At 40.4% G+C, this 27564-nt stretch overlaps 2 protein-coding genes across 3 annotated transcripts; one reads left to right on the forward strand and one right to left on the reverse strand.

Moving 5' to 3' along the window:
* The first annotated feature begins 309 nt into the window (after positions 1–309).
* TERF1 (telomeric repeat binding factor 1) lies at positions 310–17018 on the forward strand. 2 transcript variants are annotated; one of them, XM_038129280.1, is made up of 10 exons: positions 310–733; positions 2541–2636; positions 4301–4431; positions 5318–5404; positions 6262–6411; positions 8485–8591; positions 9739–9804; positions 9889–9932; positions 10959–11023; positions 15277–17018. In XM_038129280.1, the coding sequence occupies exons 1-10, from the start codon at positions 445–447 to the stop codon at positions 15433–15435; spliced, it is 1194 nt and encodes a 397-aa protein (XP_037985208.1). In that variant the 5' UTR covers positions 310–444; the 3' UTR covers positions 15436–17018. The 2 variants fall into 2 exon arrangements, with proteins under 2 accessions (XP_037985208.1, XP_037985210.1); XM_038129282.1 differs by lacking the exon at positions 6262–6411.
* Positions 17019–17160: 142 nt separating this feature from the next.
* On the reverse strand, positions 17161–26571 carry SBSPON (somatomedin B and thrombospondin type 1 domain containing). The gene is made up of 5 exons (XM_038129283.1): positions 25979–26571; positions 19989–20183; positions 19337–19427; positions 18336–18512; positions 17161–17696 (listed from the first exon to the last, which is right to left on the reverse strand). Exons 1-5 carry the CDS (start codon positions 26478–26480, stop codon positions 17579–17581), a joined length of 1083 nt encoding a protein of 360 aa, XP_037985211.1. The 5' UTR covers positions 26481–26571; the 3' UTR covers positions 17161–17578.
* Positions 26572–27564: the final 993 nt, after the last annotated feature.

Below are 27564 nucleotides of genomic sequence, written 5' to 3' on the forward strand. Positions count from 1 at the left end.
CTCCACACAGGACACAGCAGCTGTCAGAGCCACCGCCCCACATGGGACAGCGCTCCACACAGGACACAGCAGCAGCTCTCAGAGCCACCGCTCCACATGGGAGAGCGCTCCACACGGGACAGCGCTCCACACGGGACACAGCAGCTGTCAGAGCCACCGCCCCACATGGAACAGCACTCCACACGGGACACAGCAGCTCTCAGAGCCACCGCCCCACACGGGACAGCGCTCCACACGGGACACAGCAGCTGTCAGAGCCACCGCCCCACATGGAACAGCTCTACCGCACCTTTCCCCCACTGCCCGCCCTCCGCCACCACAGCGCACTTGCCCAACCAAAACAAGGGCGCGGCGACAACGGCCCGGGCCGCGAGGGGCGGCCGCGCTGATTGGTTGCGGCTCGGCGAGCAGGGCGGGGCCGGGCGGAACAGCTTTGCTGATTGGATGCAGAGGGGGCGGGGCGATAGCTCTGATTGGCTGCGGCGCGGCGAAGCTCCGGGCTGGCAGCCGTTGGCGCGCGGTTTGAAGATGGCGGCGGCGGCGGCCCAGGACGCGCCGGCAGCGGCGGACAGCAGCAGCAGCTCCGTCAGCAGCTCCATCAGTTCGGCCCCGCCGCAAGCCCTGGAGGCCGTGGCCGCAGAGTGGATGCTGGAGTTCGCCTGCTCCTGCCTGTGCCGGCACTTCGCGGAGCAGAGCGGGGCGGAGTTCTGGCGGTGGAGGGACGTTGCGCAGGGTGAGGGGCGGCGGCGGTTCGGGGCGCTCCACAGCCGCTCCCGGGACAGCGAGGCCTCGGGGGCCTCAGGGGCAGCTGCCTTCTGCCCGCCGGGGCCTGGGAGCGCTTGCCACCGTGGTTAGCAGCGCTGGGGGTGATGCTCAGCTCTTTCGGGGCCCTCAGGAGATGCCAGGGCTACCGGGGAGCCTGTGGCGGGCTTGGGTGGTATCAGCAGCACTCGCACACGGTAGCAATACAGCAGTGCTAGAAGTATTGCAGAGATCTATAGTCTGGCAGACAGAGATGAGATGAAATGAAGCCTGGTGACTGGGTTTTGAATGGAAAAAACATATATTTAAAATGGGAAATAAACTGTAGAGTGAGAGTGGTTGACAACTAGAAGTAAATGTCTAAGCCTCAGATAAATTTGATGGATTTATGATGTTTTCTTCTGTAACAAGCAGTTTTCCTGAGGATACCAGGTTAGAGCTTTGGGGATATTTTTTCTGTGTATATGTTCTTGATTCAAGTGAACATAGCAGTATGACTTGTTTAAACTTCTGCAGAGAATGAAATACAATGGCATGCAGAATGATTACTAAGTAGACTGATATGGGATATGGTAAGAAAACTAATGATAACTTACTAAAGTACTTTGAATGGGGGGCTGCTAGATTAAATTATTTATGTTGCTTCTCGATGTGTGGCCTTTGGACTGCAACTCAGCAGGAGAATTGTACTGAAGTCTTGTGAAGGTGGGAAGCAGAGACACTGTCAATGCAAAAGCAGATTGAAAAAATCTCCTGGGAAGACTGAGTGTATTAGTAAAAACTAATAATTAAGTTGTACAGAATTCAAGGACATGTGGAAATAACAAGTAATAGCAAATTTTGAACTTGTTCCTATCTGTTCAGCAACAGAGAAAAGAGTTTGGCACTCTAAGATTATTAAGTCAACATTGTAAAAGTCTTTGGGAAAAGCTAAGCACAGTCATAAGATTGTAATAGAAAAGTAGACGTGTTTTTTCATAGAAACACTGAACTGTTACTCGTGCAAGTGTTAAAGAGAGACCCTACAGAAATAATGATTGGCTGTCAACAAGAAAGTCAATTCAAACTGAAGCAAATGCAGAAAGGTAGGAAGGCAGTGGTTCTAGATCATACCCAGCAGCTCCTTTGAACCCTAACTATTCTGTGATTCATTTTTTATTTTGAATGGTTCTGTATTATGCTGTGAAGATTAATTACTATATCCAGCACATTAGCATAAGAAATTCACAGTAATCTGCATGATGGGAATGAACTCATGATAGCTCCCATTTTAAAATATGTAATAATCCTTGTGACCTTCCAGCCTCACAAGGAGGATTTCCCTTGTAAATTTACATTTCTGAGTAAGCTTTCCATGTTGCTTTTATTGCTTTGGCTCTGTAAGTTGCTATAGCAACATGTAAGTGCTACCAGTCTGCCTGTGGCTCCTGATTTGTGGGTATTCCCTGGAAGTGTTCTTTGGAGCAGACAGCTGTCTTTTGTAGTACCCTACTTACTGAAAAAAACCCTACATTTAATACTATGGTCTTTGAATTGGATGAATATAAGCCTGTGATTAATTCTGCTGTTTCTTCAGAAAAGGATATATTCTTCTGGTCGAGCTCTTAAATATTATTTCAGTTGTTTTGGCAAGGAAGAATACTAATTAAGTGGGCTTCATTGGTTTCTTAAGGAATTAGAAATTTAGTGACATCTGATAACACAGTGTCTAGTATATATCTAGCCACACTGTGGCAGTGCTGGAGCAAGACTGACTTAACTTCTCTCTTCTTTTCCAGCTCTTATTACTGGCCTCTCCCAAATACCTCCACATCAGAAAAAAACAGTATATCTCTGCCAGCTTTTGATAAGAATTGCACAAGGAAAAAGCCTTGGTAAGTACTCGGGTTCTTTCTTTCACTTGTTCAAAAATAGTTGCTTGAACTTTTTACAGAAATGTGTATTAGATATCTATATATATAAAAAAAAATTGAATAAATTTCACATTTTGGACTATCTTTATTACACACGTGACTGAGCTGTCTGCAGCACTGGTGTTACTCTGTGCTGATTGACTTGGCTGCATGGACTTTGAATGACCATATACTTCTTAAATTACATGGAGTTTTTTGTCAGTAGTATCAACAAAAGAAATATACAGGAAAGGACTGACTAGCTCTTAGTGAGCAATACTTGCAAGTTTAAACCTCAGGATATGTGTTCTTTTCTGCACATTTAACTCTAGAGATTAAAGTAGGACAGACAGCAGGACTGAGAAGATGGATGAAAAGGATGACTGCCCATGTTTCCTACAGAAGACTGTAAGACTCTCAGCTGGCAGCAAGTCCTTGGGGCTCTTACTGCATCTTCTGTTTGGCTGCATTTGCAACTTGTTCGTTTAGCCAAGATGATTTTGTTTGAGTTTCTGGAAGACTTTAACTTCTTTTTTTTTCTTCACTGTTTGATAAAACTCTTTGGAATTTAAAGACTTCAGAAGCAGTCTTGAAAGCATGAGCATGGAAGAAAAAAGTGTAATCTAGCCTAGCAATGCCACAAAGTCTTATTTTTGTACAATTAAATTTCCTATGTTGCTTATCAGGTATTATGGCATCTTGATTCAGTTTAGCTTGGGAATCAAATTCTGACATTTAAAACAGTTCATCAGATTATTTAAAATAGTACACAAATTATGAAATTTTTGTGCTAATGCTCTAAATTATATGATTGTATATAACACTTGAGAATATATAAAATGAAAGCATAAGTGAGGCTGTAGTTCAGTGAACATCTTGAATTGAGCTGGCAGTGCCATGGAAAAAAAGCACTTGTGCACCTGCCAGCTCCTCCTGCATGTGTTACATTGGCACACTCACCTGTGCAGGTGTGCAATGACCAGACTGAGAAACTGCTTGGTAGTGTTAAGGGGATGAATATTTGGCTAGACTAGATTTCTGCCAGAACTGGTCACTGATCCTTTGCTGGGAGTTTGCATAAACCTTGGTGTTGGCACAGCAGTACGCTGGTGTGGAGGGTTGCTTCTGTGTTTTAAGTGACACTCCTGTGTAGACTTGTTTGAGTTTCCCTCTCGGTTTAAGCACTTCAAATACAACAGGAAGTTAAGACGTGGAAATAGTGATAGACACAGGAAGAAAAAAACAAACTACTTAGCATGGTGATTATATTACAAAATTAATAGTATCAATATCAAATGTTGTGAAATCTCATGCTAAGTTTAATGTATTATTAATGCCAGACCAAATGCCTAATTGCAAGTGGCATTTTAAGTGAACAATGATTAGCTGACATAATATCCCCAGAAAATGCAGCAGTAATGTTAGTAGCAAGGGTAGGAAGAACCAGTCTCTGAAAAGAAGACAGTTGCTTCAGGTTTCTTAAACACACCTAAAAATGGAGGAAAAAGGAATTGAAATTGTATAATACATATTACTTTACTGCATATTGCTGCATACTGTAATCTATTACTTTACTGCATACTGTGATCTATTTAATCCTATCCTTAAATTTTCATAAGTACTTTGTTTTTTTCCCCCCCTCTAAGGATTACAGTTTGAAAATGATCAAAGAATTTCACCTTTGGAATCTGCTCTGTCTTTCTGGACTTTACTTGAAAGGGAAGAAATTAAACTGGAAAAACTTCATGAAGAAATTCGTCGCTTGATTCAAATTCAGGTCCGTGTGACTTACTCGTAATGTTTCAGGATGCTCATTGGGAATGAGTAGCTGGAAAGCTGCCTGGCAGGAAAGGACCTGGGGGTGCTGGTCAACAGTAGCTAAACAAGAGCCAGAATGTGTCCAGGTGGCCAAGAAAGCCAATGGCATCCTGGCTTGTATCCAGAACAGTGTGGCTGGCAGGACCAGGGCAGTGATTGTCCCTATGCTCAGCACTGGTGAGGCTACACCTCGAATCCTGTGTTCAGTTCTGGGTCCCTCAGGACAAGAAAGACTTTGAGGTGCTGGAGAGTGTCCAGAGATGGGGACAGTGTCTAGAGAAGGGCAAAGGACTGGTGAAGGGTCTGGAGCACAAGCCTTACAAGGAGCAGCTGAGGGAGCTGGGATTGTTAAGCCTGGAGAAAAAGGAGGCTCAGGGGCGACCTTGTCACTGTCTACAACTGCCTGAAAGGAGGCTGTAGCCATGTGGGAGTTGGTCTCTTCTCCTGGATCACTAGTGACAGGATGAGAGGAAATGGCCTCAAGTTGTGCCAGGGGAGATTTAGATTGGGTGTAAGGAAAAACTTTTAGTACAGAGTTTTAAACAGTTTTAGTACGGAGTAAATAGATCTGTACAGGGGACCTTTTTCTTTCTCATATAGATCCTGTTTGTACCAGTTAAAATTTGTTTCAAAAGTTGCCAATCTGAAAAAGATAGCAATTGAAATAAATTTCAAAACTAATTTCAGAACTAATGTTAGAAGTAGATATGTGTCAGTAACCCTTAAATATATAATCAGCTGAATTTTTGGAGTCTTAGAAAACTGTAGAATTGTGAATTCTCTTGCTTTTTCTGAATCTCAGGTGGAAAGTATTTAATCATATCTTTTAATTATATTTCTTGTAGATTGTAGCAGTCCATATGGAAAACAGATATTTCAAGGAAGCTGCTGAAGTTCTTGAAAGGCTTTTCACAGACTCTGAATCAGATAAGGTAGTAACTTGTTTAAATTGCATTAAAAGCTCTTGACTTTCAGAGGAGAAAGAGGGGAGTTGGTTTGCAAAGCTAACAAATCCTACCTGCATAACTTCAATCTCATCATTTATTGTCTGTGCAGTCACTTTCATACCTATGTCACTTTAAAATACATAAGGAAAAGAGCAACAGAAGAACTGTAGGTGAAGAGAAGTTAAAAATGCTTCCTATATCTTCAACTAGTATATTAGGACACATGTTCTATGTAAGTAGTAGCCTGTGTATAACTTACTCTTCAGATACACTTCCATTCAGAGGATTTGCATGTTTGGAAAGTGTAGATTGTGGTAATAGTACTCAAATTCATAAACAAAAATGTAACCCATACACAGAAGGTAATTATCTGGCTATATTGGCTTCTCTAAAATTCAGAGGGATTGGTGGACAAAATGTGAATTTCTAATTATCAGTATTGATGTATCCTTCATGCTGCTGTAGTAAGTTATCCTTCTCCTGAACACTGTACACCCCTTTCAATGGCAGTCTTTTTGAGGCAGCAAATGAGAACCAAGTAATGGGTGGCTTTTTCGGGGTGTTTTTCCTTCACTGACAACCCTGCTTCCAGTGTTATTCAGAAAGGAAATGAAAATGTGGATCTCTGGTCAGTTACACTTTACCATTTAGTGAGCACATAAGGTGAATACCTGGCATTATGTTTGGATGACTCTAGAACTGTTTCAAACTGCAGCAGGAAGCTGTATAGGGATATTCAGGAAACTGTGTAATCATCACGTTTAGCTTTCTGTATTTCCTGTTTAGCACAGATACCAAGTTTGCTGCAGGATTTGTGTTGTATAAAGCTGTGCTTTTCTTAGCCTTTAAGGGTGAAGCTGGCAACTGTAATTAAAACCAAGGATCCATATGTTCCTCTTCTCCAAACCTTCAGTTACAGTCTTTTGATAAGTAAAATCAAGTCTTACATTGAACTTTTCATGAAAGAAAATGAAACTAACTTCTTAATACAGGTATGTTGAAAGTATTTAAAAAACTTTTTAAAAAATTCACCTGATACAATTAAATAGATTTCTCCTTTCAAGGGAGTTGTTTAGGCAATATGCAGTTACTGTATTAGATGAAAAGGAAACTTTACCTTTCTTTGGATTGTCTTATTTTCAACCTTTTTGTTTTAATTAATACGTCTTGGAGAAACTTAGTAGGAAAGAGACTCCTCTTAAATATCTTCTGTGAATGTTTTCCCCACAACTGTTTTGATTAGAAAAATAGTTAGGACAATAGTGTAATTAAAACAAGATCTGTTTAAGAGATGCAGTTCTGATATGAGACTCCTTAAAAAATGTAGCTTTATATGTAATGCTTATTTTATTAAAGCCTAGATGACTTCCCATACTAAAAATAAGAAATCAAGACCTGTTAATTTGGATAAAAGCTTTAGGAATGTCAGGGGAGTTAGGAGATAGAAAACTATTATTGCTGTTTTCCTGTAAGTACAAATGTTCTTTACAAACAGTCTTGCTCAAAAGTGATTTAAAATTGGCAAGAACAACATTCCTTCTTCAGTTCATCTTCAGGAGGATTGTAAAGAATTTCTCTTATGTTTACTTCGTATAAAAGAATATTGAATTACTCAATTACAAAAGCACGGACGTCTAAAGGTAATAAGAAGCAAATTTTAAATAAACAATCCTGAAGTTCCTCTGTGTTTTTCATTTTCTTACCAGAGAGACTGGACAAGTTATTACATACACTCAAAGTATAACACGAGCAACACTTTTTAATGGTTTTACTTGAATGTTAGTTTTCAAGTTTATTTTTCAAGGCTCTTTCTTTGAGTCTAAGAGGAAGTGAAGGCTTGGAGGTGTTAGAGAAGGCCCAGAATTCCATACTAACAGGCCCTCACTGCCTGCATCCCCACTACCTGCACGTTTGTCCTACTGTCTGCACCCACATTGCAAATCTTACTTGGAACAGAGTTATTCTGGTACATGGAAGAGACAACTTTGTGAGGAATTTCCCACTTCTGTGCAGCACATGGGTTTCCCAGCAGTGTAGCCTGTCTTCTCTGCAGAAGAACATTCTAGCTTTAACTGCTAATTTCTCTTCCTTCTAGTGCCAGATGTAGAAGTATAATCATAGAGTAGTTTGGATTGAAAGGAATCTTTAAAGGTAGCTTAGTCCAACCCACTTGCAATAGGCAGGGGCATCTTTAATTAGATCAGATTTGTTTGGAGCCCCTGTTTAGAGCCCCCTTCAACCTGCCTTGAAGGTTTTCAGGGATCAGACAACAACCACCTTGCTGGGCAGCATGTTCCATGTTTTGCCACTCTCATAATAAACAAAACAAAATTCTTCCTTATATCTAGTCCAAATCTACCCTCTTGTATTTTAAAACTATTAACTCTTGTCCTACCTCTACAGGCACTGGTAAGTTTGTCCCATCTTTATTCAGTAAAGGAGGCCCCTTTTATGTACTCTATAAGGAATAATGAATTACTACTTCCTTCTCTTGGCAACGGAGGAGAAATAATCTTAGTTTGTGGCTAGAAGTTTGAGCAGGATGTTAGAAATATTTTTTGCTAGTGCAAAAAAGGTTATATTACAAGCCTCAAGTCTGCTTAGACATGTCTTTTGAACATGTTACATGTATGCTTTGTCCTGCCATGTGCTACAGAACTAGATAAACTTGACACCTGTCAGTTTTAGTTTCTAACCTAGTTATAAAAACCAGACTTTGAAGTACTTTGATAGTATTTGCAGTCTTAGTTAAGTTCTGCAATTTACTTAACACATTTTTAAGTTCACTCATTATGCAACTATTTGTTGTATTTCTTTGTGTCCATATAAAAATCAATTGCAGCTATGACTAAAATTTCTCCAAGTTATTAGTTGATAAAGATCTTTATGGATTTCAACTTAGCATGCTAAAGTTGTTTTGAAACTACTTAATGTTAATACCTCTGAAATGTCTGTTAAATAAGCACTGCTAGTTCTAATAAAAAGTATGCATGTTAATCTTAGTACAAACTCCTATCTAGGTACTGCCTGGCTTAATTTTAAGATATCAATTACATTTCTTACAGGAAGCCACAAAACATGTGGTATCTAAAGGACTGGGAGCAACAGCATTGCAAAACAGACCCGTGGAAGTCAATGAAAATGGCAAAAGTGATTTAGAAACAAAACAAAGGTTTGTATTAAGTATTATACTGCTAAGGGATGTGCTTGGACAGTAACATGAAACTTGTAGATCAAAGAGTAGGTAAAAGGGGGGAGGTTAAATTCCAAACTGCTGTCCAATAGAAAATTAGCTACAAGCACATTCCTCATTTTCTTTAAATTTGTGTTCTTCTGTGGTTGTTACTCTTGGCATTTACATGAAAAACTTGTCATTAAGTTTAATTATTTGTGAGGTTGCACAATTTGCAGTTTAAACAGCTGTCTGTTTATAATAATATAAGCACAAAAAAGACTTGGCTTTTTTAATGCTTGATTGAACTCCTTTTAGTTCTAATTTCAGGCTATAGGTCATCTCAAGAAGAAAAAGAATAAGGAAATGGAATCAGTCTTACATTTTTCTTACAACTGACTCCTTAATGATACTAGTGTGAAGGGAAATAGTTACATTGCTTCATGATTCTGACAATGCAAACCTTCAGAACAATTACATGATTATTTCTGAAAATGCTAATATTCTAGGTTTATCACCACTTGTTCGGGCAGAATAAGTTGCTGGCCTTAGCTGGGATATAGTCTGTATTTCTTCATTTTTGTACTTGGAATAATTGGCATCATTCAGTGATGAAAATGCTGATGCAAACAGTATAGAGGAAGACAAGTCATAAGATTTTTTTAATGCTTTTTAGAAGGGCAGCTCCTGACACATCTGAGAGATATGATGAAAGACTCAGTCAATAAAACCTATGGAAATAATTCCTAATGAAAAAATAGAAGTGCAAAATGCCTCTTACCTTCAACTTAAATGTCTTGGGAACAGGCTACCCAAGGAAGTGGTCACATTACCTAACCTCACAAAATTCAAGAAGCACTTGCACAGTGGTCTCAGGCACATGGTGTGACTCCTGGGGATGTCTGTGCAGGGCTAAAAGCTGAACTCAGTGATCCTTGTTGGTCCCTTCCAACTCGGCAGATTCTGTATTTCTCTTTCACGTATAGGGAGGCAAGGTTAAGAGGGTGAATGCATTGATGCAGTTAGTGATTGTATGCCACTGCTTCTGTAGAGAAGTCTTAGGATTTTCTTTCATTTAAATATTGTTGAATCATATAAATGGCAAGTTGCTGCCAAGGAAATAATTTTTTTGTCTTTTCTTTCTAAGGTTGGTGAAAGAGAAACAGTATACTACAAGTCAGTCATCTGGAGACATAAAAAAACCCATAGCAAGGTAAAAATTTTGTTGTTGTTGCTCTGGTCACAGACTTTTCATTAAGTTCTTTGTATTTTTACTTCAGATCTGTGTTCTTTGCAGGAGACATTCAGGACAGAAGCCCAAAAAGAGCAGAGTTCTTCAGAGTGAGTATTAGTTTATTTTTACACTTTCAAAACAGTCATGTCAAGCTTTTATTTCTAACTGCTATCCAATGTGATTGGATTAATGCAGAAATGGTTGTGGTGGATAAAAACACTCCAAGTTGTTTATGGTTTCTGCACAAATGCAAATTTGGTGGTTGCTATATTTAGGAAGCTGTGAAGTGGCTTAAAGTTCTCTAGCAATTAATTTTGCAAAATCATTCACTATTTTTTGGTTTGCTTGGTTGGTTTACAGGACTTATAGTATTCTATGCAAAAGAAAGCTGACAGAGGAGTACTGAAATTCATTACTTTCTGAATTCTGTGCTAGATAACTTGATTGGGAAGGAACTAAAGAAGTTAGCTGATTGGGAAAACAAATTGTACTGTAAAAGGTAAAAAGTCAGGATGTTTGTGTGATTTCCTATTATTACTTCTTAAAAACCTAACACAGATAATATAATAGTTATAAGTAAGTTCTTAAGACCATTAGCACCCTCTTACCACAGTGAGATGATGTTATAGTTCCTGCACATGGCCGTGTTGTACATGGAAGGACAAACTCTTAAGATGCCTTGAATGCTTGCCACAGTTAAAACCTGATACATGTACTTCTAAATGATGGAATTTGTATACAAAGAATCATAGCTCTGATTGTTACTTCCCCTTCTATGTAAAATGAGAGTAGTGCATATAGTAAAAATGTTTTTACCAAAATGAAATGTTTTATTATGACGTACCAATTTTCACCTAAATGTTTAAAATATAATTCTTCTGTGGGCTCTATTGTATAGAAATTATAGTGGGATTTTTGAATAGCCTATTTTTTGAAGCCCTTCGACTATGGCAAGATTCATGTGTATCCATTTATAAAAGTATACTTGTATGTAAAGAGACACTGAAATTTTCCCAGTCTGTCAAAGCATTCAAAATAGTGTACATTCTTGTCAGGTCTAAATGGTAAAATGCAAAACTGCTGCCTTGATATTGACTCCTCATTGTTTTGGATTTATATTAACTGTCTTCTAGGTCTTAACGACATGCAAAATGTGGGGGAAAATGGAGTTTCCTTGGCATGTAGCCGAAGAAGACAGGTTTGTACCTATTCTCTCTTCTAAATGGAGAGTAAATGAATCTGCATGCACAGAATTTTCTTCTCGGCTTTAATCTAATTCTTAAATCTAGTGCTTAGATTTAAGATTCTGTAGATTACTCAAGTGCTACAGTTCCTGAAATTGTTACAGTCCTTTTCTTCTTAAAGACAGGAAATATAACATATTTTTACTGTCTCAAATATTGTTGTTGCTAATACTTCTAAGGCATTTATTTGTTGAAATACACCATTACCAAAGCTTAGTGGGAAATAAAAAATTCTTTCCACAGTTTGCATTAAAGAATTCAGGATGTCATTTGCCTGTGAGAATTGTGGGCAATTATCAGAGGCAACTAGTTTTCCAGCTTAGAAGGTTAAAGATTTAGCAATTTTATAATTCAATACTTTTTTATGTGATGTAAAAACATATTTACTTGGGAAACTACTCTAGTTTTTGTAAACCAAATGGTAGGATCTTCTTATAATGCTACATTTCAAGTGGTCCTTCATGGGTAAGCCTACTTCATTGAATCACATTCAAATAACCCTACTGTGTTCACTAATGCTAGAATTCCCATCGGTGGGACATGCAGAAGTGTATGCCTTAAAAGAATGCAATTTGAAGTTGATTTGATGTTGCTGTTGTTGATGTTTAATTTGATGTTGGAGTCTTTCAAGCTAATTTTTGATTATAGCCAATTTTCCTTCATAAACCTTCAGCATTTTATCAAGGTAACTGAAGAAATTAACATTATATATGTGTATTGCTATTGTTGGATTCCTCTTCATAATATCTCTTAGGAAGCAATGTGGAGTCTTTTTGTTTAGATTATAGTACAAGTTATCATCATATATCCATTTTGATGTGAGGTGTTTCATTCTCCTGGTGTTCACTTTGATATTTCATTTTTCATAAAACAGAGAAGACCAAATCTGCCTTTTTTTTTTTTTCTGGAGGAGAGTTGAACTTACTCCTATTTCTTTAAGCATTCTTACTGAAGTTGATGTACTGATTAAATCTTCAGTTACATGCTGTCCTCAAATGGGTTGAAGTCCTAATGAGACCTCATTCCTGAAGTTTAAGCCCCTATAAAGAGTTTTTCACTTTCTCACAAATCTCAGGAGTAGTTAGATCACTAACAATCTCTTTAAAAGCTGCAGATAAAACCAGTGCCCCAAAAAAAAAAAAAAAAAAAGGCATTTACTGGATTTGCTTTTTGCCTTTAAAGACAAAATTACTTTATTCCAGCATATACTTGTGTAGGTACCTTGTTGCTGGTAAGCATGAACACTTCCATCAAGCTTGTTTTCAACATCAAGAATTAAACTATTTGGACCACAATGACACAGAGCTAATGAAAGCTTTGTGGTCACATATTTTTATGCTGAGCTAGTCTGTTACGGGGTCACCTACAAGCACTGTGCCTAGGTCGAGGGTTTACACACACATCTTGTTAGAAAAAAATAGGAGTTTTTTGCTTAATTATATTGTTATAGTTCAACCTCAGTTGAAATATACAGACTAAATTTGTAGAGAACTGCATCTGACAGGGGCATTGAAAATTTTAAAAGAACTTAAATGAAACTTAAGATTCAGAACTGTGTTTCTTTCAACACTTAAATAAGTTGTAGGCATCTGCTCCCTCTGTTATATTTATGCCTTACTCCCTACCACTAAAACCTCATAAATGTTTTATAGAAAGCAATGATAATTGGCCTTTTAAACAATAAATCTGCTCCTCTGCTTAATCATCTGGGTTATAAAATTGTCCACATGCATGAAAGAATGCAATGAATGTCAGAGCTGTTGACTTCTAGAACTTCCTTTTCCATGTAGTCCCTCATTCAATGTTGGCATTGTTTGCTCTTGTTTTGTAAATGGCATTTCATTGCAATGGTTCAGTGCCCATTTTCAGCCTTTCATTGCAGTGTTTTCAGTTAGCTGCATAGAACAATGTGCAGTGCTATTGAAAGGACACATACTTTATTTTCTCATTCCTAAATTAGGGGATGCAAGTGTCTCAGAATTTAGGGAACTGTTTGTACTCAATTTTATATCCAGTAATTATATGGCAAGTCCTTTGAGTTGTCTAAAATCTGGATGATACTTGATATAAATTAAGCAATGTGTCTGAAAATCTGAGTGTTCAGAATTTTGTCAGACTTGTATGGAAAAAATATAATCCATATATTTAAAGCTGAAGGAGAAAACTCAGAGCAGAGTCCCATGATGCATAAAGGAAGACAGGTTACTAGAGCAGAACTGACTCAAAGGAATAACAAGATCTTCAGATTTGTGAGAGAATGTCTTCACATTCTGCTTGGCAAACTCAAGCTTGCTCTGCTGGTGTTCAGAGCTGGCCAGATGTCATGTTGCTGTGGACCAGGCACTGTGCTGATGTGAGCTCAAGCATAGTGCTGCATTATGTCCAGGCTTTCAACCAGTCTTGAAACAGTGGAAAGCTGGAATCTACATAAATTCTGTCCCAGAGGGGACAGAGAGCTTGTCAGTGAGTGGGGCAGGGAGCAAGTTATTGCTCTATTCTGTTTCTCAGCAAAAATGAGTCAGTCCCTGATTTACCTGTAAAGCAGGCCCTCATTTATACACTAAATGGAAGAAATTTATTTTTTAAAAAACTCAATGTGAGCAATTTAAAATCAAAGCAAGCTAAAAACAACCCTTTTAACAGCAAATGTAATTAATCATTGCAAGTAACAAGGGTAGTGATTGTCTCTTTTGATGAAAGTATTTGAATTATCTGGTGCTGTAGGTCAAGCATAACTGTTACTTGAAAAAAGATTTTATTTAGTAAAGTTTTCTGGCATGCTCTAAAATGAGATGAACTACATTATTCCAATGGAATCTCTGGCCTTTTAATAATAGTAGAAAAAAAAAGCTATTCACTGCTAATGTTGCAAAAGATCTGTGGAACAGGAAGAATTAGAAAAAGGAAGTATTTTTGATAAAGGGTAAACCTACTTTAGAGAAGTTTTAGGTTCCTAACTGTTTAGAAATACAGTTGAACTACTATTACTTATAGTTCTTTCACTGCTTAGTGAGGTTTGTCAGTCATCAGAGTTTACTGAAGAGGCCCTGATACTTGCATTAAGCTGGAATAAATCCAGCTTTGTGATGTGAAGTTTAGTCTTTATACACCTCAGCTTGCACTTTGTGTAGATGCCACATTTTCCCTTTTTGGAGAATAACCAGGATACAGTTTTGATCTGATACAGTTCTGAGGCTGAATGTTATCTAAGTTCCTTCCCCCTCAGAGACTCCCCCTTGTCTTTCATGACTGAGCCCTGCTGCAACTTTTAGAAGTTTAAATTTAACGGAAGGGTGGAACCATGCAGAATAGCACTTAAAATTGTCACCTGGCCAGAGACTGTATTGATGATGCTAAGAAGACCAGAATCTTTTAAAGATCCCAAAAGGGTTCCACGTCATTAAGAAATAAGTTTCTTTTTTCTTCCTATTTCCATGGATGTGGGTTCTTGTGCCACTGACAGTCATATTGGCTGGGTGCTCCTGCTGCTCATCCTCCCTGTGTGCACAAGCAGGAGGGTATGCATTTGTGTAATGGCAGCAGCCATAAGATTTACATTTCCATTAGGTACATTATTTTCAGAGTTAAGTGATGTTTCTTCCCCTGTAATTCACATTTCCTTGCCCTTATCAGATCTACTAGCTGGCTTTAAGCTGAGACTATTCCTTTGCACCCGCATTTCCCTTTCTGCCCAGTTCTTTACAATTTCAAAGGTTTCAGTTCTAAAGGTGAGCCATAACATGATTCTCTAATGTTCCCTTCTGCTCTATAGCCAACATAATTTATCCATTTGATAGTTGGAAGTGAACTGTTACTTACAGGAGGAGGTTTTATACATACTCTGGGAAACCAACCTTTCTTTTATTCCACCAAGCTATAAATTTTAGGCTGTCAGATTCAGCCATTTACAATTCTTATGGCTCTTGTAATGTTCTATTAACATTTTTTACTTCCAATCCTGTTACTCCAATTAACCCAAGGCTTTATTAACACAGGTCCCCTTTGGGAGCCCCCATAAAGCTCTACAGGTTCAGTTACAAATTTATAATTTATCTCTAGTTTCACGATACAGTGCTCAAAAAAAACCCTCTGACATCTGTATTCTAATAACTAGAGAGCTCTTTGAAAACTTGCTTTCATATTTGCTATAAGCTCTCACATTAGTACTTTCCTCTGTTCATATATCTTCGTATTTTTCTTGCCCTAGAAATGGACTCACAAAGAAGACTTGCAGCTGAAATGGGGAGTAAGGGAGTTTGGAGTGGGTAACTGGGCTAAAATTTTAGCCCATGGTAGCTTCAACAACCGAACAAGTGTCATGTTGAAAGACCGGTGGAGAACACTGAGCAAGATCAATCAAAGTTGATTTGGACTAGAGGAACCAACTCTTCTTGACCTTTCCCTACATGAGGACCTACTGTAGCTTTTCAGAATAACATCTTATTTTAGTCTCAGAGTGTCCAGCAGTGCTACTGCCCTAAAACATGAAGCAGAATAGTAATAGGTGTAAAACATTAGTGTAAGCTCACCTACTCTGGTAATGATGACTTACATGTAAAATCTGGCCTTTTTACATGCAGTAACCTAGATTCTGAAATGTGAAAATGTTTGCAGTGATTTAAGAAATGTCTGTTGTGTAAATAGGGGTATTAGCTCTGACTGGCAACATCTTTAGTTTGATGGTGGCTAATAAAAAGTGTTATGTATTTTTAAAGGCCTGCATCTCTTTTTAGATTGACCTTTTCATAATTTTACTTCCTGTCATATAACCCATTCATATTTGTTATGCTTCACTTTGAAATTTAGGCAATTTAGGTCAGACTTGACATTTCTGTAAGTTTTACCAAAAAGTATGTATGTATTAGTATTGCTAATTTTCTGAGATGATGGTTTGTTGGGTAAAAAGCGTAAATTCATATAATGTTGTATTTTTAAGTAACAAAGGGATTGGTTAATTTTTTTACATGGAAAGAAACACTATTATACTAGCACTTAGCATTTCTTGGTTAGCTTGTGCCACCTACCTTGTCTTGACAAGTGACTTCTTCCAGACCAGCTGGAAAGGGAAAGCTCAAAAACACGTGGCCAAAGTGGGGCTCAATAATGAGTCTACACTGTCAGTGAGAGCAAAGATACACTTTAATGGGGGTCACTGTCAAGGTCTTTGCTGGCCACTGCGACTCTCCTGCTTGTGGGAGACTGGAGCAGATGGATGACGGCACTAGCCTGTATCTCTGGATTCAGATCATTTGGAAGAGATTTCCGTAATCTCAGAAAACTCATGCTTTCCACTGTCATACTGGTGTGGATCTAGTGACTTGAACTAACATAATACAGCATTCTTTTAAAAGCAAAATCCTTTGAATTCAGATGTTTTCTGTACCTTTTTTCTTGGCTAAGGTTTTTATTTTCCAAGAATCTTGCAAGAACAAGCAACTGTCTGAATTTGTCATATTAAAACAAAGCTCTCTGAGATAATTTTCCCCATTAAAAAGGTAAACATATAGTTATGAAGTCTGAAATGGTCAGAAAGTATTAAAATAATCTCTGCTTTCTGTTTTGGAGGCTTGCTTTCATTACAATAAAATGGTAAAATGCCATTCAAAGGTTGGTTTCACAAGACACTGTTATTGTGGACAGAACCTCAAGCAGATTACCCTCCTCATTCTTGCTAAGACGCTGTAGCTTCTTCCAGGCAGTCTTTATGTTGCATGGAGATGCTGCCTGTCTTAACAGAAAATTTCCTCAACCTGCACAGCAGTCTTGCCAGTGCTCAGACATTGCTGGTTCCTATATTAATCATTGTAGATGAGCATTTTTAACTAGTAATAAGTAATTTTTTTTACAGTTTGCCAAGGCCTTAGTCACAAAGTCTTGTCTAGGTTCATCTGCCAGAAAAGTTACACTGCGTATTACTGACATGAAGTTCAGAGGAGACCAATTCCTTAACAATGCTGACGAGGTCTACGTCTTCATGAAGGTGGCTCAATGTGAAAACTGCAGTCTAGAGGAAGAATACTTACACAATTATAGTGTAAAAAATTGTCTATGATGATAGTGGAGAGGAACAAAGTACCTAAATTGAAATCAGTTTTAGCTTTCAAAAACTTCATTTTTATTCACCCTTTCTCTTAAATGTTGACAGTAACTATTCTCAGACTTGAAAATATTTGGCTGGCTCACTGCTGAGTAGGAGCATTGCCTGGAGACAGGGCCATGGCCAGTAAAGATGGAGAACGTAAGGAAAGCATCTACTATGGTTAGAAACATTAGCTGTTTAATTACAAAAGAGAAACATGGTAATGTGCTTCTAGTGTTCTAAGACAGAGATCAGTCTTTGCATTTTGTATTAAGGCAGAGAGAATTTCCTGAAATGATTCTGCCAAAGTCCTGAATCATTTAAAATTTGTTAAGGCTCCAGAAAATGCAGCAGAAATACATAGGTTTCTTGGCATTGGTGTTAATTTTCTTAGTCTTTTTGTTGCAGTTTTAAAGGTCTTTTAAACTTTTTATGTAAAAATAAAACTATGCACCAGGGGACAGGAACAGTGTTCCAGTTGCCGGATCTTCTTCCAGGTTCCCTGGCACTGAGAGTTGCCAATTGCTTCCCAGTGTAAGATTTTATCTCTGAAATGAGAATAAATATGAAATTAGAAGAGTAAAGCTGTGTATTTAGTGTTACTGGATTGTGTTGTATAAAATGTCAGAAGATTTAATAATGTAAGATGTTATTAAACTCATCTAGCTCTTAAAATGCTTTCTGGAGTAGACATTATATCCCTAAGTGGAATATCCAGGACAGTGGGTTGAGTAGCTGGTTGTACAGGTATTAAGTAGTATGCATATTAATAAATGCATGAATCAAATAAAAATCAGTTCTGAATATCTACTTTCACAATTACTTTTCTAAAAACCAGGTATATATGCTTGAGGGGAGTACCAATCCACCACTGTTAATTCTGCAGTCAGATTTGGACTATAGCAGGAAATACCCTTTTTAAGTAAAAGTGCCCACAGCTGTAAAAAGTCCTCCTCCACTACACAAATTCCATCACTTCTTCACAATAGTGAATAAAGCATGAAACTCATATGTTGAAATGACTTCCCAATTTTATCTAGCTTTTAAAAGCAATTTCTGTGAGAAGTGAAAGGATAAAACCTTGAGCTCTACAAATGATTTGAGCTGTTCCCTTTCTTAGGTACAATAAATGCAGCTTTTAATGAGATCCTGAGAGGTTTAGACTCCTGTGCTGGGTTTTGGTTTACCCGTGTGCGTTGTGGCCGTCTCCGGAGCAGCGCTGCGTGGCCGTGCTCATGGCCGGCGGCTGGCAGGCGACGCACACGGTGTGTCCCTCGCGCAGGTACTGCATCCAGCGCGCGTACGGACGCGTCTCCAAAGCACAGTGCTGGGAAAGAGATTCCGTCCTGAACTCCACACAGTATCTGCTCAGGAGGAAAAGCACCAGATTATGAGAGATAAAGCATGAGCTAAGTAGGCACTTTGAATGGACTTACATATTGTAAGGGTGGTGTTTGTGAACTACAAGTTAGACATCATCATTGCTAACAAATCTCCTTCTGACGCTAACCCAATCACCGGATTCTTAAAAACATTATGTAAACTATTTCTAATTCTATGCCCCAGTCCAGTGTTTTATGTATAACCTCACTTTCTGGTAGTGTTCTGTATTCCTAAATTATTTTGGAAAACAGATCTCAGTAACCTGTATTTTTTCTTCTATGCTGCTGAAAGAAAATGGAAAAGAGACTTTAAGAATATCAATGAGTTTTATTGTTCTAGGAAAAATAGCACAGGATAAAACATTATGAGCATTACAGACCCAGGAATAGCCTAATTTAAACTTCATTACCATCTCTACTGGTAACTAAACAAAATTTCTTACTGCTTGTGTCAAACAGTTTAAAAAAAAAGGTCTCTTGGGACCAATCCCATTCAGCCCATGTTCAGAGACCTACATCTAATTTCTCAGACTTATACTTAGGATACATTCTGCTTTGTTTTAGCATTGTTTACTGCTGGCTTTCAAAAGCAGCTATTGTCAGATCTGCCATGATTCCAATGTCTAATTCAGGACAACTAGCAAGTAATAAACAATATCTAGAGCATGCAAATAAACTGCAGGAGAGAAAACCAGTATGAGCTATAGCTTATTGTTTAATGATTGCAAATTTAATTACATTTTTTTCTGTAGACAGCGGTTTTCTATTGAACAAGATGACCCACATACATATGATAAATAGATTACCCTGCTGCTTCTTTGTCTGAAGGCCAGAGAGAAGATGCTGCTCGTCTTTTTCTTTCTTTACCGTATTCAGAGGTAGTTATGAAAGCAGGGACTGAGGAAAAAAACAGTTATGGTAAAACAGCAAGGCACAGCTGAGTCATATTTCAATTACTGTAACAGTGGGTGAATGAATCAGGAGCTTGTGGATGGCAATGCTGGCTCACTTTATTGAAAAAGTGATAAAATGTTGGCAGCATTGGACTTCAACCTCATTCCCTACAGCTAAGCTCTCTCTTTATTCAGAAAAAAATATCTAATAATGCTAGCCATCTAGCCAGTGAGGAAACAGGATGTACTGGAATCCCACAAGGAATACTGTTTCCTGTTTCATACTGAATTTGTGTTCTAACTTCACACAGAGATAATATGAAACTTACATCCAACTGAAGGAATGCACGCAGCTTAGTTGTTTGCTTAACAGGAATTAAGAAAAGTCAAAGTAGAAAAACAAATTATTGAATAAAAAGCAATATGACAGTAGAAAGTTCTAAATTATAATTTTAACCAGCTAACTGCAGATAGATGCTTGGGTTTTGCTGTTCATTGACATCAGTAAAATTTATGATGGCTGTGATGGACACAATATACAGCAGAGGGATGAAATTGAGAATACCATGTTCATGGCCGCAGTCCTCTCCCTGGTAAGTCAGGTATTCCAGGCAGCCAGCCTTCTCCTCCAGAGCTGGACACGGATCCCCACCATTTTTAGGTTCCTGTTGTACGTAGCGCCTACGGACCCGCAGCCCGGGATGACATTGTTCTGCACAGCCACTCCAATGACTCCACTCCCCCACAACACAGGGAATAGCTGCAAAACAGTGTTAAAACATTATTAATGGTCACAACTTCTGTTTTATCTTAATTGCTCTCAAAAGCTTGAGATAATAAGGTTATATTGAGGAGCTTTTTGTTTGGTTTGGGTTTTTTACTTTCTCTTTTCTAATTTCATTTATATGGGTTTGAACGCTCTTCTGGGATTTTGCATACTCAAATTGAAAATTCAAACCTGCCTGCAATGCTTGGCTCCCTATTCCATCCCTTGTCCACAAAGAAACAACCTTTTCACTACAGCTGTGGGGCGGGGCTCTTCTGTACCCTCTTCTGAAGCATAAAGCATTAGCCTCAAAGGAGACCAGCTCATGGATTGCCTACACCAGACCGGTCTGACCCTCCTTGGCAGTTCCTACACCACTAGATTTTGTTTAAAGGCTGGAACAAACAGCAGCACGCTTTATTCTCTTCAGATCAACTTCTAACTCTTTTTTCCTCAACACTGAACTGTGTCCACTGCCACAGCTTTGTTTCCATGTTTTAACATAGGACCTGCTCATTTCCAACTACAGAACAGTCCACTGGATATTTGAATTTCAGTTCTCATGGATCACAAACTTCCTCTGAACTTAGTCAAAAATTCTGGGGAAAGTACCATTATTTTTAAAGTAAACTTTGAATCATAAGAAACTGCATTTCCCTCAGGCAGGGAGGAAAAGGTTTTGCAGTGTCATTCACAGAATACAAAAACAGGTGATAGATACATTATTCCTGAGTGAGAAGCTACATAACACAGAAGTCTTCACTTTATTTTTCCATTAAAACTATATGCAACTGTAAAGAACATGCAGCCATTTTACATCTCCATAAAACTGCTTTCCTCAGCCTCATCTCCAGGAACACCAAGTCCCTGTTTTTGAAAACTGTATAACCTAAAAATTTTCCCTTTCCCTAGCAGATAGAATGAATACTACAGCTTTTCAAAGCTTCACTGCAGGCTGAGCCCAGAGGGGTTGGATTAAGATGATCTCTGGATGCTCACTGATAGAACAAACACAACCCCTCCACCTGGGAGGTTCAAATCTGCACAGCCATGGCAGGAGGAGCCATGAAAGAGCAGATAAGAAAAATGTCTCACACATGAGCATCCATCAAGTGGAAGAATTTGCTGAGGATAAGCAATCGTTTTCCTACACAAGTCATCCTCAATTTGTAGCCTACAAGGACATTAAATCTGACTGGTGATCCATTCCCAGAAGCCTTTTTTCCTGGAGGCCACCTGACTGGTGCTTCACATTAGAGAATGGTACAAAATACACATTATCATCAATTGAAGGACTATCTTAAACTGGTTCTGGATTGTTTTGGGTCATGCTTCTCATTATTTAGTTAAATAAAACTTTTCATTTCCCAGGTGTACTATTTCTCATTAGCTTGTAATGGAACATATCACATGCTTTCAATTTTTTTTCTGCATTTCCGGATTACAATTTAAATCCCCAAGAAGCTTTACAGTTTAGCCACTAGTTACATCCTTGTATCAGTGTTGCAGGAAAGTGATGGGACCAAACTAGTCTTTCAGGAAAGCATTTTATGCCCTCTGGGATTCTGCCAGTACAAGACACTGGGAAGGAAGAGTAGAATGTGATAACCTCCTTGGGGTTTGTGACTCTTCTCATAAAACAGAAGTTGCAGTGTTTGCTCTGTCATTACATCTCTTAATTTCTTGGACTACTACCAATATCATAAAGCAGATAAATCCTCTGAAAGAGGCAGCTTGGCAGATGTCCTTACCACTTTACTACAACTCCCTTCCTCTGTTCTCACTGTGCACCAGCTGTTCTGACCAAACTCACCCACTTTTGAGTGCCCTGACAGCACCAGGTGCATTGTGGCTAAGGATGCTGCATTCCACGCCCTAAGGAATTCCACAGAAACAGAACCACAGGGCTGCTCCAGGTATTGGGCCACCAGTTGTCCATTCTGCTCTGGTGTTTTCCTGTACTTACTGACGAACACCTTCCCAGACAGCTCCTGAGTATGATTTGTAGAACAGTGCTGGACAATCACAGAAAAAGCCCCCTTTGCCACATGCAGACACTTGACACTGCACCACACAGTCCTTGACTCCACTAGATTTTATGGTACAAGCACAGACTTCAGTGCCTGATCACACGTCTTAGTTCTACCCGAGTATCCAAAGGAAAGTTGTCTATCTAGCCTGTTTCCTCATCTATTGATTCTCTTCCAAGCTGGCTGAATGAATGACCTACATAAATAAGAATTTCCACAGAACATTAATCCCATATTAGCACCTTGATATGCAGATAACATAAAGTCTAGCATCAAATTTTCCATGAAGAAACTCCCAAAGGGACTGTGTAAGTGCATAACAAATAAAGTGATGACTTCATGTCTTACTGGAATCAAACCAAGCTGACAGTTAAAGATTGGTCATCTGCAGAAATACATGGTAATTTTATGGTTATCAAGATTTAGAGTAAGAAGGATGAATTGTCGTAGTCATGTGGTAAAATAAGAATATTGTGTTGCTAGAATGGAATTTATGCAACGGGATAATAATGTCGCTCTTGCAGTCAGTACCCAAAAACTATTAAGGGACAGTGGGTCGATTTTGTGCCTTGTTGGAAAGATGTCAAATTCCTCAGCATGACAGAGACTGGGTCCATGAGCTGATATAAAAGGAATGGTGCCATCTCTTGACACACAAAAAGAAGTATCAGGGACCAATGTGACATCTTTATGGATCCCTCTCTGTGTTGCTATTTGCTCAGCTTAGTTAACACAACGATGTTAAATGATGATTCATTGAAACAATGAGGAGGATGCAAGTCAAAGGAAACTGAAGGAAGGGATTTGTTCTCAGGTACCTACCAAAACCTGGAAGCTAACACAACACTTAAAATTAAAAAAAAAAAAAAAACACAAAAAAAACAACAACAACAAAAAATTACATTTCTATATTTCTATCTTATGAAAGACAGCTCGAGAAGCCAAAACTTTGGTTTTGTCTTCCATTTGCAGCACTATGAAACACAGATCCTTATTTCTGAGTGAAATTCTATTTATTTTTTTCCCATCTCTGGAAAATGGAGGATTGTAGTATGTTCATTGTACAACATATATGTAAGGATCTCTAGATTTTCTCAGAGTAACCACTTTGATTCAAATGGCGAGCTGAATCCTTCCTCAGGCTTTCTCATTGGACAATAGTTCCTATTTAAAATGCTACATACAAAAATATTCTTTATTCAAAAATATTCTCCAGTGTTAGAACTATAAGGAAGTTTATTTTAAAACTCTTGAACTTGGGTTCCAGAGTCCATGAACTTCTGCTGAGCCATCTATTCATAAAGTACCAAACCTACAATGATTTTTAGACATGACAGAGTTTAACCTTGCCACTAGCAGCTTTAGGATGTTCATCTTTCAGTGGTTTCTTTTGGAGCATTGTTTTTGTATGATTCCTAACATCTCTTGTATCCTAGCATCGCTTGATTACTTACACTTGAGGCACTTTACACTTTCCCCAGAGGATGAAATGTCATTTCTGCAGGTGCTGAAATCATGAGTTGTGAACAGGTTGACAAACAAGCAGTAGCATGAGAACCACTGATCACCTTTCTTCACATTTCAATTTCAATGTTTTGAACTCTACATTCAAAACAGTGAACAACCAGTGAACAACCCTTGGTGCCAGTGAACAACCCTTGGTGTCATTAAACACTTAGAGAGATTTTAGCAAGACTCAATGGGGAGACCCCAACATCCAATAGGAAGAAAAAAGACTCTAAAAGTTTCATCCTTACTCGTGTAAATTGATACAAACTTCCACTGGAACAATTAGAATTTCTGTTTATACAGAATACTAGCTAATGACTACTTGCCATAGAGAATATATATGATCATTTGCCTTTACAAGAACAACTTCTTGTAAATTTAGAATTTTGGGGGTGTGAATTCTAGGACCACCTTGCCAGGGTGCCAAAATTCTGCCCTCCCATGCTACATCCATGAATGAAAAATGAGCTGTTCCCTCTGTTTGCGTTTGCATTGGTGCTCGCACAACTGGGCAGCAAGGCAGTGCAGGGAGTGAAACCAGGCAAAAACAGGCAATAGAGAAAACAGCAATAGCTCCCTGTGTGTTTAGCTCCCTGAACTGGGCCACCAAAAACTGGCAAATTCCAGCTCTGGTGCAGGAGAGGCAGTGAGACAGGGGTGCTCCACTGAGACTCCATCTTCCTGACTGGATCTAGGGCACCCACCTCCCACACAGGGTGCAAGCATGGTGCGCTTATACTGTAGACATACAATGCCTTTTGAGGCAATCACCACTGAGCCCGAGACAAAAAATACCATCTTGATATCAGTAGGGCATCATGAGGTGCCAGAAGTCACCCCAGAAGTCATGGTAATGAAAGTGTTTAAACTAGAACTTCTCAAGCACAATCTTGAGCTTCTTTTTGAAGGATTTCAGCTCTGTTTTATGCAAGTTTACCAGCTCTCTCCTTTTATGCCTGAATATTAAAAATTATTTGATTTACTGAAAAGATGCAATATGCTGTGGCTGTATGACAAGCATCTTGCCAGTTCTTCCTCTACTGACCTTCCTGAATGAAAACAATCTATTTTTAAAAATGCTAATTTCAAAAATGCTACCTTCTGTCTTACCTTGTGGTGCATTTTTTTCCCTTCTGTTACTCCGAGGAGATTATTTAGCTGTGAGAAAGCTGACCATACTCCTTCTAGAGACCTGGGGTCATAGTTCTGCTCTGCTGAGCTCTTCTGTGCAGTTTTACATCCGTTAGGATGGGTCTACACCATCTGAGAATTGTACTCTTCCCTTCCCAATCCAGGCAGATGTAAGCCAGCTTGGGTCCCAAAGCTATGTGGCTATGTCAGCATGGCACTGAGCCTGCTAAATACACCCTAATTAGCAGGACTGTGCAGCAGAGGCTCATGACTTTTTTGGCTGTATGCTGGCATGCATCCAGCCGGTTGGGAAGAGACATTAAGCTGACCGAGTACTAGTACTGCACCTGCAAAGCAAAGTCTGTGTCCTGCATCCCAGGCGCAGAGAGGTCTTCAAGTTGTGAAGACTGCAAAGGGTAGAAATCCCACAGAAAGAGGCACTGTGAATACCTACAAAGCAGACACTCAGTTTGGTAGAACTGGGCTACTTTTCCCTCCTTGTCATTGCTCACTGGGAGGCCTTGCCATCCCCCGAGGGCTGGCAGAGGACCCTCTCACTCATGCTCCTATGCTTATTTTAAAGCCTTTGCCTCCACAGTAAATTCCTGCGGATTCATGCTCCTAGACAAAACCTCACCGTGGGGACTTCCCCAATTATTTAATTGATATTTGTTTGTCAGGATGTGAGGAATCAGCTGAGAGACACAGGAGGTGCTAAATTAATCTCCCCGCTGTCTCTGCAATCAGACATCCCCCCTGCTATCAATCTGTGTTTGGGACTTGCATGAGTGAAAAGTAACACAATATTGTAGAGGTAAAATAACTTGAGACTGTCACTGTACAACAGCTGATCTCTAGTGAGAGAAAAGTCTGTCCCCCTTCCTGAGCCTGCCGCTGCCCTTGGCGCTGCCCCAGCCTGGGGCTGTCCCGGGCTGGGAAGGGAGGAATTTGCGCCTCTCGCAGCCCTGAGCCCGTGCCCGCACGAACCCAGCGCAACCTCCACGCCGCGAAGCCCCGGCAGGCAGCTCCCGCACCCGCACAGAGGGCCGGGGCCGCGGGGTCCCGCCGGCCGCCCTCCACCGCGCCCCCCTCGCCAGGGCCGGGGGCGGACGCACCTACCCGGGCACGCCTGGCCGTGGTCGTGGCAGCAGTCCCCGGCTCGCCGGCAGCCTCCGTCGCAGTAGCAGGTCCCGTAGCCACCTCCCTCCCTCCATCCCTCGCCGACGCAGGCGGCATCCCGGCCCTGGCAGCACTTTCCCTGGCAGCTGCCCCCGGCCCCGCTCCCGGCCCACAGCAGCCCCAGCCAGAGCGCTCCCGACAGCGCCGTGCCGCCCATCGCCGCCACACCGGCCACCGCCACACCGGCCACCGCCACACCGGCCACCGCCGCGCCGCCCCGACGTGCGGGCCCCGCCACCGCTGCGCGCTGCGGAGCGGAGCAGGGCTGGGCGGGCGCCCGGCGGGGGCGGGGGGCGGCCGGCCCGGCCCTGCCCTGCCCGGTCGGGCAGCGGCACAGCTGCCGCGGCAAAGCTTCGGGGTGCGGGGGCAGCGGCAGCTGGGGCGGGTACGTGTCCCCGGGGCTGTCCTGCCAGGTGGTGGGTGTTGCCCGCGGGATTCGCATGGCAGGACAGCTGGCGATGTCCCACGCAGCGATGTTCTCTATCAAAATGTCATGCACGGCAGGAACCGTGTCCCACTCTGCAGGACTCCGGCAGGTATGACCCTCGTAGTGATGCACAGGGATGGCACAGTGAGGGCACAGTGAGGGCACAGGGATGGCCCTCACACCATGACCTACACTGCAGGGACTTCCACAGTGATGACCTTCAATGTCTTTCCCATGGCAGTGTCTCCCACATGTTGACAACGTTTACAGCAATGTCCCCCTCAGCAGTGTCCCACACTCCAGTGACCCCTCACAGCAATGCCTCACAGAACCAGGTCCTGTGCAGCAGCAGTGTCCCATGCAGTGATGAGCCACAGAGCAATGTCCTTCACAGTGGTGTCACACAGCCGTGTCCTGCACAGGACCAATCGGCATGGCAATGTCCCAACCAGCAGTGTCCTGCACAGCCGTGAACGGCCCAGCCACACTGTGTACAGTGGTGACTTACAGCAGAGTGACCCACAAAGCTGTTCCAGGGCATCCCCAGCCACCTACACACAGCCCCGTGGGTGGGAACGAGAAGGGGTGCCACTAGCCATGGTTTATTGGTATGGGCACTTTCTCATTTCAGGGCATGTCCCACACTGCGTTTGTGTGTTATGTTTTTCATTTTTGCACTTTTTTTTTTTTTTAATCTGTTTCCAGAACAAACAAAAGAAGCTGTCCTTGCAGGTGCACAAAAAAAGCGAGGTGGATTCCCAAGTATCTTCTTAGTAACAACAGGTTTGGATTCTGGTTTTCAGGATTAATGGAACCTGATAATTTTAGCCAAAAGTCAAATCCCAAAAGTAAGTAGTGAGGTGACTGCAAAAATATGTTAGCTTTGCACACTTCAATTTGCAGATAGCTACTAAGGCAAGAGACATCTGGTCTCCCAAAGCTGCCTACGAGGGGAGGTAACAGTTTATTATATTATCTACTACATGTGGGTACTTGGACCCCCTGAGACAGCTCAGGCTAGACAGAGTTTAATTTCTTCTGCCCATCAAATATTACTGTTAAAATGTTGTTTAAATCCCTGAGGATTGGGGCTGATCTG

The sequence above is a fragment of the Motacilla alba genome, chromosome 2, assembly GCF_015832195.1.
Source record: "Motacilla alba alba isolate MOTALB_02 chromosome 2, Motacilla_alba_V1.0_pri, whole genome shotgun sequence".
In the NCBI taxonomy this organism is placed as follows: domain Eukaryota; kingdom Metazoa; phylum Chordata; class Aves; order Passeriformes; family Motacillidae; genus Motacilla; species Motacilla alba.